General features: G+C 40.2%; 1 protein-coding gene across 2 annotated transcripts in view; it reads left to right on the top strand.

Annotated features, from left to right (window-relative positions):
• The window catches only part of PREX2 (phosphatidylinositol-3,4,5-trisphosphate dependent Rac exchange factor 2), a 289511-nt gene that overhangs the window by 268636 nt on the left and 7659 nt on the right, over positions 1-13216 (top strand). For both annotated transcript variants that reach the window (XM_074944267.1, XM_074944268.1), the window contains 2 exons: positions 1522-1624; positions 11544-11611. In XM_074944267.1, coding sequence (XP_074800368.1) covers positions 1522-1624; positions 11544-11611 — 171 coding nt within the window. The remainder of the gene's footprint in view (positions 1-1521; positions 1625-11543; positions 11612-13216) is intronic.

Raw genomic sequence — 13216 nt, 5'->3', positions numbered from 1 at the left:
CAATCTACTAGAATTATTTGTGGACCAAGGGGATCCAGTGGATATAGTGTACTTAGATTTTCAGAAAGCATTTGACACCAAAGGCTCTCACCCAAAGTAAGCTGCCATGAGATAAGAGGGAAGGGTGCTCTCATTGATTGGTAACCGGTTAAAAGATAGGAAACAAAGGGTAGGTATAAATGGTCAGTTTTCAGAATGGAGAGAGGTAAATAGTGGTGTCCCCCCACCAGTCCTATTCAACATATTCATAAATGATCTGGAAAAAGGGATAAACAGTGAGGTGGCAAAATTTGCAGATGATACAAAATTACTAAAGATAGTTAAGACCCAGGCAGACTGCGAAGAGCTACAAAAGGATCTCTCAAAACTGGATGACTGGGCAACAAAACGGCAGATGAAACTTAATGTTGATAAATGCAAAGTAATGTACATTGGAAAACATAATCCCAACTATACATATAAAACGATGGGGTCTAAATTAGCTGTTACCACTCAAGAAAGAGATCTTGGAGTCATTGTGGATAGTTCTCTGAAAACGTCCACTCAATGTGCAGTGGCAGTCAAAAAAGCGAACAGAATGCTGGAAATAATTAAGAAAGGGATAGATAATAGGACAGAAAATATCATGTTGCCTCTATATAAATCCATGGTATGTCCACATCTTGAATACTGTGTGCAGATGTGGTTGCCCCATCTCAGAAAAGATATATTGGAATTGGAAAAGGTTCAGAAAAGGACAACAAAATGATTAGGGGATGGAACGGCTTCCATATGAGGAGAGATTAATAAGACTGGGACTTCTCAGCTTGGAAAAGAGACGGCTAAGGGGAATATGATTGAGGTCTATAAAATCATGACTGGTGTAGCGAAAGTAGATAAGGAAGTGTTGTTTACTACTTTTCATAACACAAGAACTAGGAGTCACCAAATGAAATTAATAGGCAGCAAGTTTTAAAACAAATAAAAGGAAATATTTCTTCACACAAGGCACAATCAACCTGTAGAACTCCTTGCCAGAGGATGTTGTGAAAGCCAAGACTATAACATGGTTCAAAAAAGAACTAGATAAATTCATGGAGGATAGGTCCATCAATGGCTCTTAGCCAGGATGAGCAGGAATGGTGTCCCTGGCTTCTGTTTGCCAGAAGCTGGGAATGAGCGACAGGGGATGGATCACTTGGTGATTGCCTGTTCTGTTCATTCCCTCTGGGGCACCTGGCACTGTCCACTGTTGGAGGACAGGATGCTGGGCTCGATGGACCTTTGGTCTGACCCAGTAGGACCCTTCTAATGTTCTTAAGTAACTTCCAGGATGAGTGTGTTTCTTGCCTGCGCTATAGTATGGAGCAGTATCATTGTACATTTATGTTGCTTTTTGCAGGTTTTTAAGGAACATTTCTGTCCATATAATAACTTAGATATATGTTTTTGGATTCTGATCTCTACCCTTTGAGAAAGCAGTAACTGTTTAGGAGATGTAATGACAACAGATACCTGACTTAATTCTGTCTCTCACTGCAGCTGCACTCTGAGTGTCACTCTGGAGCAGGCGATAATTCTTGCTCGGAGCCACGGACTACCTCCTCGCTATATTATGCAAGCTACAGATGTGATGCGCAAACAGGTAAGCCAGACTTACACTTTAGAATGTTAACAGTTCTCCACAGGAATTTCATGTGTTCAGCAAAAAAAATAAATTAATTAGTCATTTTGCTCAAGAGTGATAGTGACTTGGATAATTATAATATCCAAGAACTGGCTGTCTCCTTAAATTAGTTACAAGATAATTTGAGAATGGTCTGACTTTTTTTTAGACAAAGGAAATGCAGTAGATCTAATCTACCTGGATTTCAGTGGGATTTCATATGGGAAATTATTCGTTAAATTGGAGAAGATGGGGATTAATATAGAATTGAAAGGTGGATAGGGATTTGGTTAAAGGGGAGACTACAATGGGTCATACTAAAAGGTGAACTGTCAGGCTGGACGGAGGTTACTAGTGGAGTTCCTCAGGGATCGGTCTTTGGACCAATTTATTTAACATTTTTAGTACTGACCTTGGCACAAAGTGTGCTAATAAAATTTGTGGATGACACGAAGTTGTGAGGTATAGTCAATATGGAGGAGGACTGGAATATTATACAAGATCTGGATGATCTTGTAAACTGGAGTAATAGAAATGGGATAAAATTTAATAGTGCACAGTGCAAATTTAATAGTGCACATGCATTTAGGGACTAATAACAATAGAATTGTTGCTATACGCTGGGGACTTATCAGTTGAAAGAGACACAGGAGGAGAAAGACTTGGGTGCATTGGTTGATCACAGGATGACTATGAGCTGTCAATGTGATGTGGCCGTGAAAAAGGATAAAGCAGTCCTAGGGTGCATCTGGTGAGGTATTTCCAGTAGAGACAGGAAAGTGTTAGTAAAATTATACAAGGCACTGGTGAGACTTCATCTGGAATACTGTGTGCAGTTCTGGTCTCCCATGTTTAAGAAATATGAATTCAAACTGGAACAGATGCAGAGAAGGGCTACTAGAATGATCCAAAGAATGGAAAATTTACCTTATTAGAGGTTACTCAAAGATCTTGGCTTATTTAGCCTAACCAAAAGAAGGCTGAGGGGAAATATGATTGCGGTCTATAAACACATCAGGGGGATAAGAACCAGGGAGGGAGAGGAGTTATTTAAGTTAAGCACCAATGTGGACCCAAGAACAAATGGATATAAACTGGCCATCAACAAGTCTAGGGTCAAAATTAGGCAAAGATTTCTAACTATCAAAGGAGTGAAGTTCTGGAACAGCCTTCCCAGGGGAGCAGTGGGGCAAAACACCTAACTGGCCTCATGACTGAGCTTGATAAGTTTTTGGAGGGGATGGTATGATGGGCTGCCTACAATGACATGTGGCCTATCTGTGACTGCCAGTAGCAAAAATCCCCAATGGCCAGAGACAGAACACTAAATGGGGAGGGCTCTGGGTTACTGCAGAAAATTCTTTACTTGGTGAGTCTTGCCCACATGCTCAGGATCAAACTGATGGATATATTTGAGGTCTGGAAGGAATTTTCCCATGGGTCAGACTGGCAATTGGCAGATTGGCTAAGCAGCAGTTCTGCAGAAAAGGACCTGGGGATTACAGTGGATGAGAAGCTGGATATGAGTCAGCAGGGTGCCCTTCTTGCCAAGAAGGCTAACAGTATATTGGGCTGCATTATTCGGAGCATTGCCAGCAGATCGAGGGAAGTGATTATTCCCCTCTATTCGGCACTGGTGAGGCCATATGTGTGGAGTATTGCATCCAGTTTTGGGCCCCCCACTACAGAAAGGATATGGACAAATGGGAGAGAGTCCAGCAGAGGGCAATGAAAATGATTAGGAGGCTGGGGCACATAACTTATGAGGAGAGGCTGAGGGAACTGTTCTTATTTAGTTTGCAGAAGAGAAGAGTGAAGGGGGATTTGATAGCTGCCTTCAACTACCTGAAGAGGGGTTCCAAAGAGGATGGAGCTCGGCTGTTCTCAGTGGTACCAGAGGACAGAACAAGGAGCAATAGTGTCAAGTTGCAGTGGGGAAGGTCTAGGTTGGATATTAGGAAACACTATTTCACTAGGAGGGTGGTGAAGCACTGGAATGGGTTACCTAGGGAGGTGGTGGAATCTCCTTCCTTTGAGGTTTTTAAGGTCAGGCTTGACAAAGCCCTGGCTGGGATGATTTAGTTGCGGTTGGTCCTGCTTAGAGCAGGGGGTTGGACTTGATGGCCTCCTGAGGTCTCTTCCATGATTCTATGATTGTCAGAGACTCTGTGGGAGTTTTGCCTTCCTCTGCAGCCGTGGTTCTCAACCGGGGGGCCACAAGCAGGTTTCAGGGGGCCAGCATTAGACTCGCTAGAAGCAGGGCAGAAAGCCAAAGCCCTGCTGGACAGGACTGCAACATGGGCACTGAGCCCCACCACCTGGGGCTGAAGCTGAAGACTGAGCAACTTAGCTTTGCGGTGCCCCCCTGTGGCATGGAACCCCAGGCAATTGTCCTGTTTGCTACCCCCTAACGCCAGCCCTGGCTTTTATATGCAGAAAAACAGTTGTTGTGGCACAGCTGTGCCGTCGAGTTTTTATAGCATGTGGGGGGGCCCTGAGAAAGAAAAAGGTTGAGACCCCCTGCTCTGCAGCATGGAGCATGGATCACTTGCAGGTTTAAACTAGTAGAAATGGTTAATTCTCTAAAAACAATGAGGAGTCCTTGTGGCACCTTAGAGACTAATACATTTATTTGGGCATAAGCTTTCGTGGGCTAAAACCCGCTTCATCAGATGCATGGAGTGGAAAATACAATAAGCAGGAATAAATATACAGCACATGAAAAGATGGGAAACTTGGAGTATTTAAACCATGATTTGAGGACTTCAATAACTCGGCCACAGGTTAGGGTCCATCACAGGAGTGAGTGAGTGATGTTCTGTGGCCTACAATGTGCAGGAGGTCAGATTAGATGATCATGATGGTTAGAGCCCTATGTGGATACAAAATTTATATCCATGAATGCAGATATCCGTGGATATGAATTGGTATCCGCGGAGGGCTCTCCTGGGAACCACAACGGTGAAAGCAGCAGCATGTCAGGCCACCACTCACAGGAGCCAGTGCCCCATGCGGGCAACTCCTCCGGCATGGCTGTACCGCTGTTTTTCGAATAGGCTGGAGGAAGACAAGGTAAAAGGTAATCTACTCAGAGAAAGATTGGCTACAATAGTGTAACGAGAGATGACCAAGGCCTTAAAAAGCTTTTTAATAATAGGGATGGAAGGAAATGAATACTTTTTTTGGAGGAAATAATGAGTAGATTTAGCAAGACTATAGATTTGGAGGGGCGGGGGGGAACAAGAATAATTGTTTTAAATACACGCACTATACAAGTATCTAGTCAGATATTCATAAATGTTTTAATTACATAGTGGGTACAATATACCCTGTGCCATTTAATGTATCTTCAGAGAATCTTATTATTCAATTCAAACTGAGAAAATACAAACACAGACTAAGGGTGAAATTTATCACCGTGCAGAGTGTGGAAGGCTCTCTGAACTCTATATTAAGGATTCAGAGCAAGTGGAGTTTGAGTAGTATGAAAGACCTTGTGCAGTCATTCTGCACAGGGCTGAATTTCATCCCAAAGCTATATATGTTATTTGAGTTTACTTAATGTAATCTGGTTGCTATTTCCATTTTATTTTAATTGTTTTAACTAGATATTACATGCACACACCATAATTTAATAATGGAACCCGCACTATATTAAAACGCAGTAGGGGAACTTGTAATACACACTAGCAGGGTCTACGTGGTCCAATTAATATGCAACACATTCATGAGCTTTAGAAATCACGTTCCTGTAACGTGCATTACCCACCATGTGGACAAACTGTTAGATTAGACCCTGAATGTGAACTAGGTACCTTTTAGAGCACACCAAGAGGATCTACACAGACTGCAGCATGTTAGAGTGCTTTACAAATCACACCCCTCTAGTGAGTTTGCTGGCACCATGTAGACAAACCCTAACACATCCGAGGGCACCCAAAGTGGATAATGGAGGAAACCTGCTTAAATAGGGCAACCTCAGAAGTGGATTTTTTCCCTATTAAATTGAATGTGGTTAGAATCATATGTAACAAGAATGTCATAATTACTTGTCTGGGCTGTACCCCTGGAACATAGTTTTCAGTGTATTTGCCCTGTTATTTATAATTTCAAGTCCACAAATGCTTGTACTGTAAGAATTGAGGATCAGAGCCCTGTTTATTACAGTTAGTATTACAGGGATGAGCTGGAATCCACCAATGCATTCAAATTAAGTGACTTCTGCTTTTCATTATTTAATCCAGTCTACAATAATTTTAAATGTATAAATTACTGAACAATCACCTGCTTTTACACTCTTCAAGCATGAAAATCTGTGAATGCAAATAATAGATTCTAACACTTGGGCTTACTCCTGACAGAATTAGCACTCTCAAAAAAACAGGTGTCTAAATGGGTTTTTGCTAATGCAAATTCTATCACCCTCACACGCTGTGTTAATACTCCAACATTGCATGTGTCCAATACACAGAGGAGAGGAGTCTGTGACAGCTTTTTGCTTGAGAGCCTGTCTCTCTAGCACAAGCTGTAAGGACTTGTGCTTTTAGCTCTGCATGGGTTTAATTCTTGGTGTTGGCAAGCTTCATACTTGCAGGGAGGGTGGGGGGCATCCAGAGGAAGGCGGAGTGCAAAAGACAGACTTGATGCTAGAATCCAGGTATGCACCCTGCTGCTGCAGCCCCTCATGGCTGTATCCAATTTCCAGTAGTCCATTAGAGGCTATATAATGTTTCAGAAAGTGAAAGGTGACACAGATTCTTTCACAAAGTTTCCCTCTAGCTGACAATTATGTTGTCACTGCTAAATATGGAGGGTTGCTCTTGGTGTACTTACTTTCAGTAACTTTTAAATGGGGACGAAATATTTTAGACATGAAGAATTTACTGAGATACATCATAGCCTTTCATACCCTTCAGAAGGATCATCATAGTTGAGTGGCTTCAGCGGCATGGTTTATTCCTCTGATTCCCAGGCAGGTACAGTTCCCTTTCTCCATGACTTTTGGGGCACTATTCACTGAAATACACAGAGCTGTATTAAAAACTGGGAAATTAACAAACAAAAAACTATGTTTAATGGCAGTTAAGGTTGCATCAGGACACAACGCACCCACCCAAAACCTTAAAAGCATGGAAAAAAGTTAAGGAGAAAGATTTGTGCATTCCTTTCCACATTCGTATTGCCTGTATATACAGCTCTGTTGATAACACACTCAAACACTCCATAAAGCTTTTATTTTCATCTCCAACCACATCCCCAAAAGCAATATGTACTCTAAAGTCGTCAAGATTGAATTCTAACACAAAACCTTAACAGGGACCTCAACAATATTAATGAAGAATAACTTCCCAAATGCCTGGAATGTGTAATAGTTAGGGGAGATGAGCTGTTGATATAACTGATCATAAAAGCATATGAGATTATTGTTAAAATTTTTCTTATCACTACATGGTAGCCACTTTCCAAATACTCAGGAAGGATGCTCTTTTCTCCAAGGAATTGACAATCTGAGAACAGATAAGTAAACAGAGGACAGGACCAAAGGAACAACAAAAGGCTATATATATATATATGTGTGTGTGTGTTTGTGTGTATACGTGTGTGTGTGTATGTATATATATTATAATATAATATATGTATATATTAAGCTGATCTGTTTGCGTGTATGTGTATAGATATATATAATATGTGTATATCTATACACATACACGCAAACAGATCAGCTTAATTCTCTATAAATACCATGACAAAACTGAGTCTTCAAGAGCAACTTAAATGTGGAGAGGATAGAGGCGTTGAGGATGAGCTCATAGTTTGCATAGAGTCCACATGGAAGAAGATATGGAGAAGGAGTAACATTTTTTCATTGCTTTGACATGGCTATACAATAACATTGCATTTTCTATAACACTGCGATACAGATTTTGTGCTCAGTTGATTATATAGGCACAAATGTAAGCTACTTTTTTTCAAAACTGTGAAGGACTTCCCTGAGGTGCAACCTGGAACTGGGATACTGCTCAGCCCTTTGGCATACCAATCTGGGCCCCCTCTCACACTGTAAGGCTGTGATAAGCTGCAGTCCTCTACAGGTCTTGCACTTGCACAGCCATACATAAGCATGGACACACCCAATTGCAGTTACATGAGTGCTTTTGCCCGCCACTCATGAACCAACAATAGAGAGCTCCAGCCAACCCCCCACAGCTCCTTAGCCTAGGACCCCAGAGCTGTACCATCTAGCCCTGGTCAGAAGGCTGACCAGTGTAAGTTTTTTACTCAGTTTGCCCCTTCCTTAATGTGGAGAGGACAATTCACCAGCCCCTGTTCCTGAGCAGATTTCACTTTGCATTTCAAACACACTGTTTTAGGTAAAAAATATAAAACAGATTTATTAACTACAGAAAAATAGATTCTAAGTGATTGTAAGTAATAGTGTACAGACCAAAGTTGGTTACCTAAGAAATAAAAAAAAATCACAATGTAAGTTCCTTACACTAGACAGGATTTGAATCAAGCAGTGTCTCACCCTGATGGTACAAACAGTCCATCAATCTTCCATACACAGGCTAGAAATCCCTTCAGCCTGGGACCACATCCCCAGTTCAGACTTTGTTCCTATGGTGTTTCCAGGTGTTGAGTTGTGGGGGAAGTGAGGCCAAGTGATGATGTCACTTCCGCTTTTATAGCTTCTGCCATGACACTTCATTGTCCCAAACAAAAGCCCCAGGCACTGTTAGTGTAAAAGTACAGGCACAAGATGGAGTCCAGTATCATATGTTCCAGTCACATGCCCTTGCATGCTTCGATGAGTCATAGCAGGGGTCATTACTCATATTCTGGCTAGAACGTCCCTAGAAAAGTCCATCAGGTGGGGATAAGCTTCTGAAATGGCCCATTGTGTTCATTGATGGGCCATTAGCTTAAATAGTCTGTTCACAATGTGCTGGCTAGACTGGATATAAACTACCTTGTGGGAGTTACTATAGGAGCAAACACATTTGAAATACTGGTACATAGTTAATATTCATAACTTCAGATACAATGACAGCACATACATTCCAATGAGATATTAACATTCAACAGATCAAGACTTTTAGAACGATACCTTACAAGGCATACTTTGCATAAAACATATCATAATTATATCACCATTGTAAATATGGGAGTGCCAGGGTATTGCTTTGGGGTACAGAACGTCACAAAAATATGGTCACTTTTTGCCCTCCTTAAACAAGTGTCAAGCTGTGAAAATCGTTGCTGGGGGTATTGTGAACGGGGTTCAAAAAAGAACTGGATAAGTTCATGGAGGATAGATCCATCAGTAGCTGTTAGCCAAGATGATTAGGGATGCAACCCCATTCTATGAGTGTCCCCTAGCCTCTGATTGCCAGAAGCTGGGAGTGGACGACAGGGGATGGATCACTTGATGATTTCCTGTTCTGTTCATGCCCTCTGAAGCATTTGGCATTGGCCACTGTTGGAAGACAGGATTCTGGGCTAGATGGACCTTTGGTCTGACCCAGTATGGCCGTTCTTATGTAAGTGTCCTGGCAGAGTGGGCCTGTCTTTTCTTTTTTTTTTCTAACGACAATGGAAATACCACTTCATAAATCGATTTACAGATCTGATGGTGGAACTTTCTCTACCCAAAGCTAAAGGTCATCTTCCATGAGTGGCCAGGCACTATTGGTTCACAGAGCAAAGAGTTCTAATGCCCTTTAACTGTGCTATCTGTTAGTCCAATATGGGACTAGCAATTTCAACGTGCAGATTGTTATTGTTTAAAAAGTATTAGATGTGCAGAAAAAATAAAAAGCAAATTTATTTCTTGAATAAAAAATAAACTCACAAGTGATGTAGATGTACTAAAATGGAAGATGAAGGATCACATTATTAGTAATCCTGATTCCCACCTCCCACCCCCCAGGAGAAAAAATGAATCTGTTGGTGGTGGTTGGTTTAAGTAAGGTCTAATTTGTTCTCCTGATAAACAGTATATTAGATGGATGTATAAAGCCAGAATTCTTTGAAATCAACACTTTTGATTTACTATGCTAGCTAGATATTAGGATTAATTTGTCTAGTGGGTGATGTAAATAAAAATTTGCTATTTTTCTTCCTCAGAAGCAGTTACAGTGTTAAAAGTCAAGATCTACATATGATTAATGTTAATATATTCTCATATATATTATGTATACACTGGTATTCAGTTAAATTAATCACATGGATCTTGACCATCAGCAATTTATCTTTGATATATACATACCCATGTCAAAGAACTCAAAGTGGTTTATGAATGACGGTAGAGTTACATGTGTCATAGAGATATTGGCCTCAGGGTTTTCCAAATTAGATGTACCAATGATGTGTGTTTTGCCAATATCTAACGTTAAAAAGTTTAATCAATATTTTTGATTTCTCAGAATATATTGTACTTTATAAAACATGAAAGCAATGCTATTTATGAACCATTTCGTGAATTTAATTTTTCATAGTTGTTCTAGAGTTATTTATGTAGATAAGTGTGGGGTTGTTTTTTGTTCAGTACCATTAAACTTAAAAAATAGATTAGATAACAAAACAATGATTTTTAAGTTGCATGTGTCTGTTTACTCTAATTGTGAATACCTGCTGTCTGCAGGTATTTAGTCTATTCCAGCTTTAGTTTGAGTCCTTTATTGTAAACTAACGTGGGGATTTTATTGTGGTAGTGGACTGAGGTACCAAATTTTAGCCAAAATGCAAGTTGTTTACTCACTGTAATACTCAATCCAATCAATGGTTGAGCCATACCTTTGCACGGTTTGTCACTACAGATATGTCTTTATTTTAGATATAGCTTTACCTCTATCCCACACAAATTTAATATTATCTCACTTTAATTATTGTGAGATTAATCTCTTTATACTTCTTGTGCAGTTATTTGTTGTCTTCATTTTGTTTTGCATTTGACCTGGGAAAGAGAGAGAGAGCAAGAGAAAGAGAATGAATAGGTTTTGCTTCCTCTAAAAGCTAGAAAACAAAGATTGGCAATAGTAGGTCTATTAGATCTATTCTCTTTGGGTGGCAATAATAAGTCTAGTAGATATGCCATTGTTTGCCGACTGTTTTTGGAAAGTCAGGTTAATTAAGTTCCATTGTTAATTAAGTTCACTTGTCTGTGTTGCTCATCAATATAGTATTTGAGCAGCTTGCATGCTTAAATGAATTCATCCTCACAATATCCCTGTGAGGTAGGAAAGCACTATAATTCCTGTCATATGAATGGGGAACTGAGACACAGAGAGAGTAAGTAACTTAGCCAAGGTTGTACAGGAAGATTGTGTCAGAGCCAAGAATAGAACCCATATCTACCATGTCCTCATCTAGTGCCTTAAGCACAGGCCATCCTTCTCTGTGCTTAAACAGACAGTTGATCATAAGGAGGATTCTTGGGTGTGGGATGGAACCGGTAATACTTACTCAGAACTCACACTGATTGTGATAGGAATTGTGCAAGAGTGAAAACTCCAGAAGAGTGAGGAATGCCAGGCAAACTGAATCAGCAGTGTGAGAGTAGTGTAGTTGTTAGCTTCTTCACAACTTAAATGTTAAACTTTTTTTGTGAAGATCTTTGTTTTATCTGTTTTTATGTTTTACGTGAAAGAGTAGTTATTAGCTGAAAGAACAGAACAGCTGTGTCTCTTTTCTTGCACCTTTATAAAATCATATTTAGTAGCTTTTATTAGAAAGTGTTTTTCTTGGTTGCATTCAAAAGAAAAGAATTATTTACGTAGGACATCAATAATGAAGTTTATTTATTGATAAATCTAATCCTGGGCCTATTATACACCCAGGAGGTACACTAAAACTTGCATTAGTTCTATGTGAAGCAATTTTTTTTTCTTTCTTGCAGGGAGCAAGAGTGCAGAACACTGCCAAGAATTTAGGAGTGAGGGACCGAACACCACAATCTGTCCCAAGGTAACTAAATAGTAGAATCAGTTGTTTGTGACCAAGACCATGATTTGTCTAGTTTTTGCCTAATCATTCTCCCAGTCACAAGCATGCAGCTCACATTGACTTCACTGTGTACTTATGGACAAAGTTTGGCTTCTTAATATCCAGAGAATTACTTGGGTTTAAAACCACACAACTCCAATTACAGTAAACTAGTTGCAGAATTAAAACTTCATGCAATACTCTGAAGTTTACCTGATTGTTTACAGTCTCTCAGTTTGATTAAAATCTAATACTCTGTTGTTGAATAATAATTACACAGTGATATACTATAGATACATAAACAGGAATATATGTAGATAACAGATAATAGACCCACTGAGGTGTTAAAATTCCAGTAAGGAACAATACAATATTTAAGACAGATGTATTTGCAAATGAACATAAACAATGGCAAACAACAAAGCTACATATGAGAGAGACTTCAGGATTCTGATCAATAAAATAATCAAAAGAGAAAACTGTGTGTGTGTGTGTGTGTCTGTCTGTCTGTCTGTGTCTTTTCCTTTTTTTGAGCTTATTTCCAAAACAATTCAAACGAAATTGACCACAATTTGATAAGTTACAAAGGTGGGGAGTTTGTTACCCAAGTGTTAAAAGCTTTGGAAGTAAAACCAGTAGTGTGAAATATCTCCTGGATTTATATCATTTTTTGTTAGCAAGTTTTATCTTTGTTTCCCCAAAAATAGAAATGTTAAAATTCATACCACATAATCTGAAGCATGAGAGGTTTTTTAATGTGGAATGTATTGCCATTGTCTCCCCTTAGCTGTCTAACCATGGGGAAGTCTCTGCATTCCCAACCAGTCCATACAGGATCCTCTGGATTCCCCAGCCCTTCCTTCTTAGGAACCATCAGCTTGCCCCCTCTTTCTGGCAACTGATTCCACCAATTTTTCTCCAGTAGGAGAACAGACCACTTCATGAATTCCTTACAAAAATCACTTACGGAGCAACCAGGCATCACTCTTTGATAGTTAATCTCCTCTGCATTGTATCTGAGCAGCTGCTTCGAGTATATGTGTCAGCAGGGATCCTACTGTGGGTGCACATGCACCTCAAACATGTGAGATCAGAGTCTTTTGAATAGCGGTGTTGGTTAGTTCCATGTTAGTGCCCTGTGCTGCATTGTGCTCCTTTCCAAGGACAGAAAGGGCAGAGCAGACACAACCCTCTCTCGGTTCCCTCTTACTGCTTCTGGCAGCAAGGCGGAACCCAGTGAGTTTCCAACCCATGACTCCTTAGAGACTTCACCTTGGTTTACAACTACCTTCTGTGAAGAAACTTTATTTTCACATTCCCTTTTCCTCAGATTGAAACTTTTTTGGGGGGTGGGGGGGGAAAGAAAATCAAAGATGCTCCTGCATAAATCTGGTACAGTGGAGTGAGATGCTTCATGCCAACTGCCTCATCTAATGGCAGATGCTAAACTGGCAAGGTTCAAACTCTGCCTGTCTTGCAACACACTGATTCCCTTCAAAGACAGACGCAGCCGATGCCTTTTCTACTTCAGGGAGATCCAGATTCCAGATAAGTGCTTTGTGTAAGTCGCTCTCTGCAAGAACCCAC

The sequence above is a fragment of the Natator depressus genome, chromosome 2 (genome assembly GCF_965152275.1).
Source record: "Natator depressus isolate rNatDep1 chromosome 2, rNatDep2.hap1, whole genome shotgun sequence".
In the NCBI taxonomy this organism is placed as follows: Eukaryota; Metazoa; Chordata; order Testudines; family Cheloniidae; genus Natator; species Natator depressus.
The sequence above is the reverse complement of the archived record's forward strand: the minus strand, read 5'-3'. Positions and strand labels throughout refer to the sequence as shown.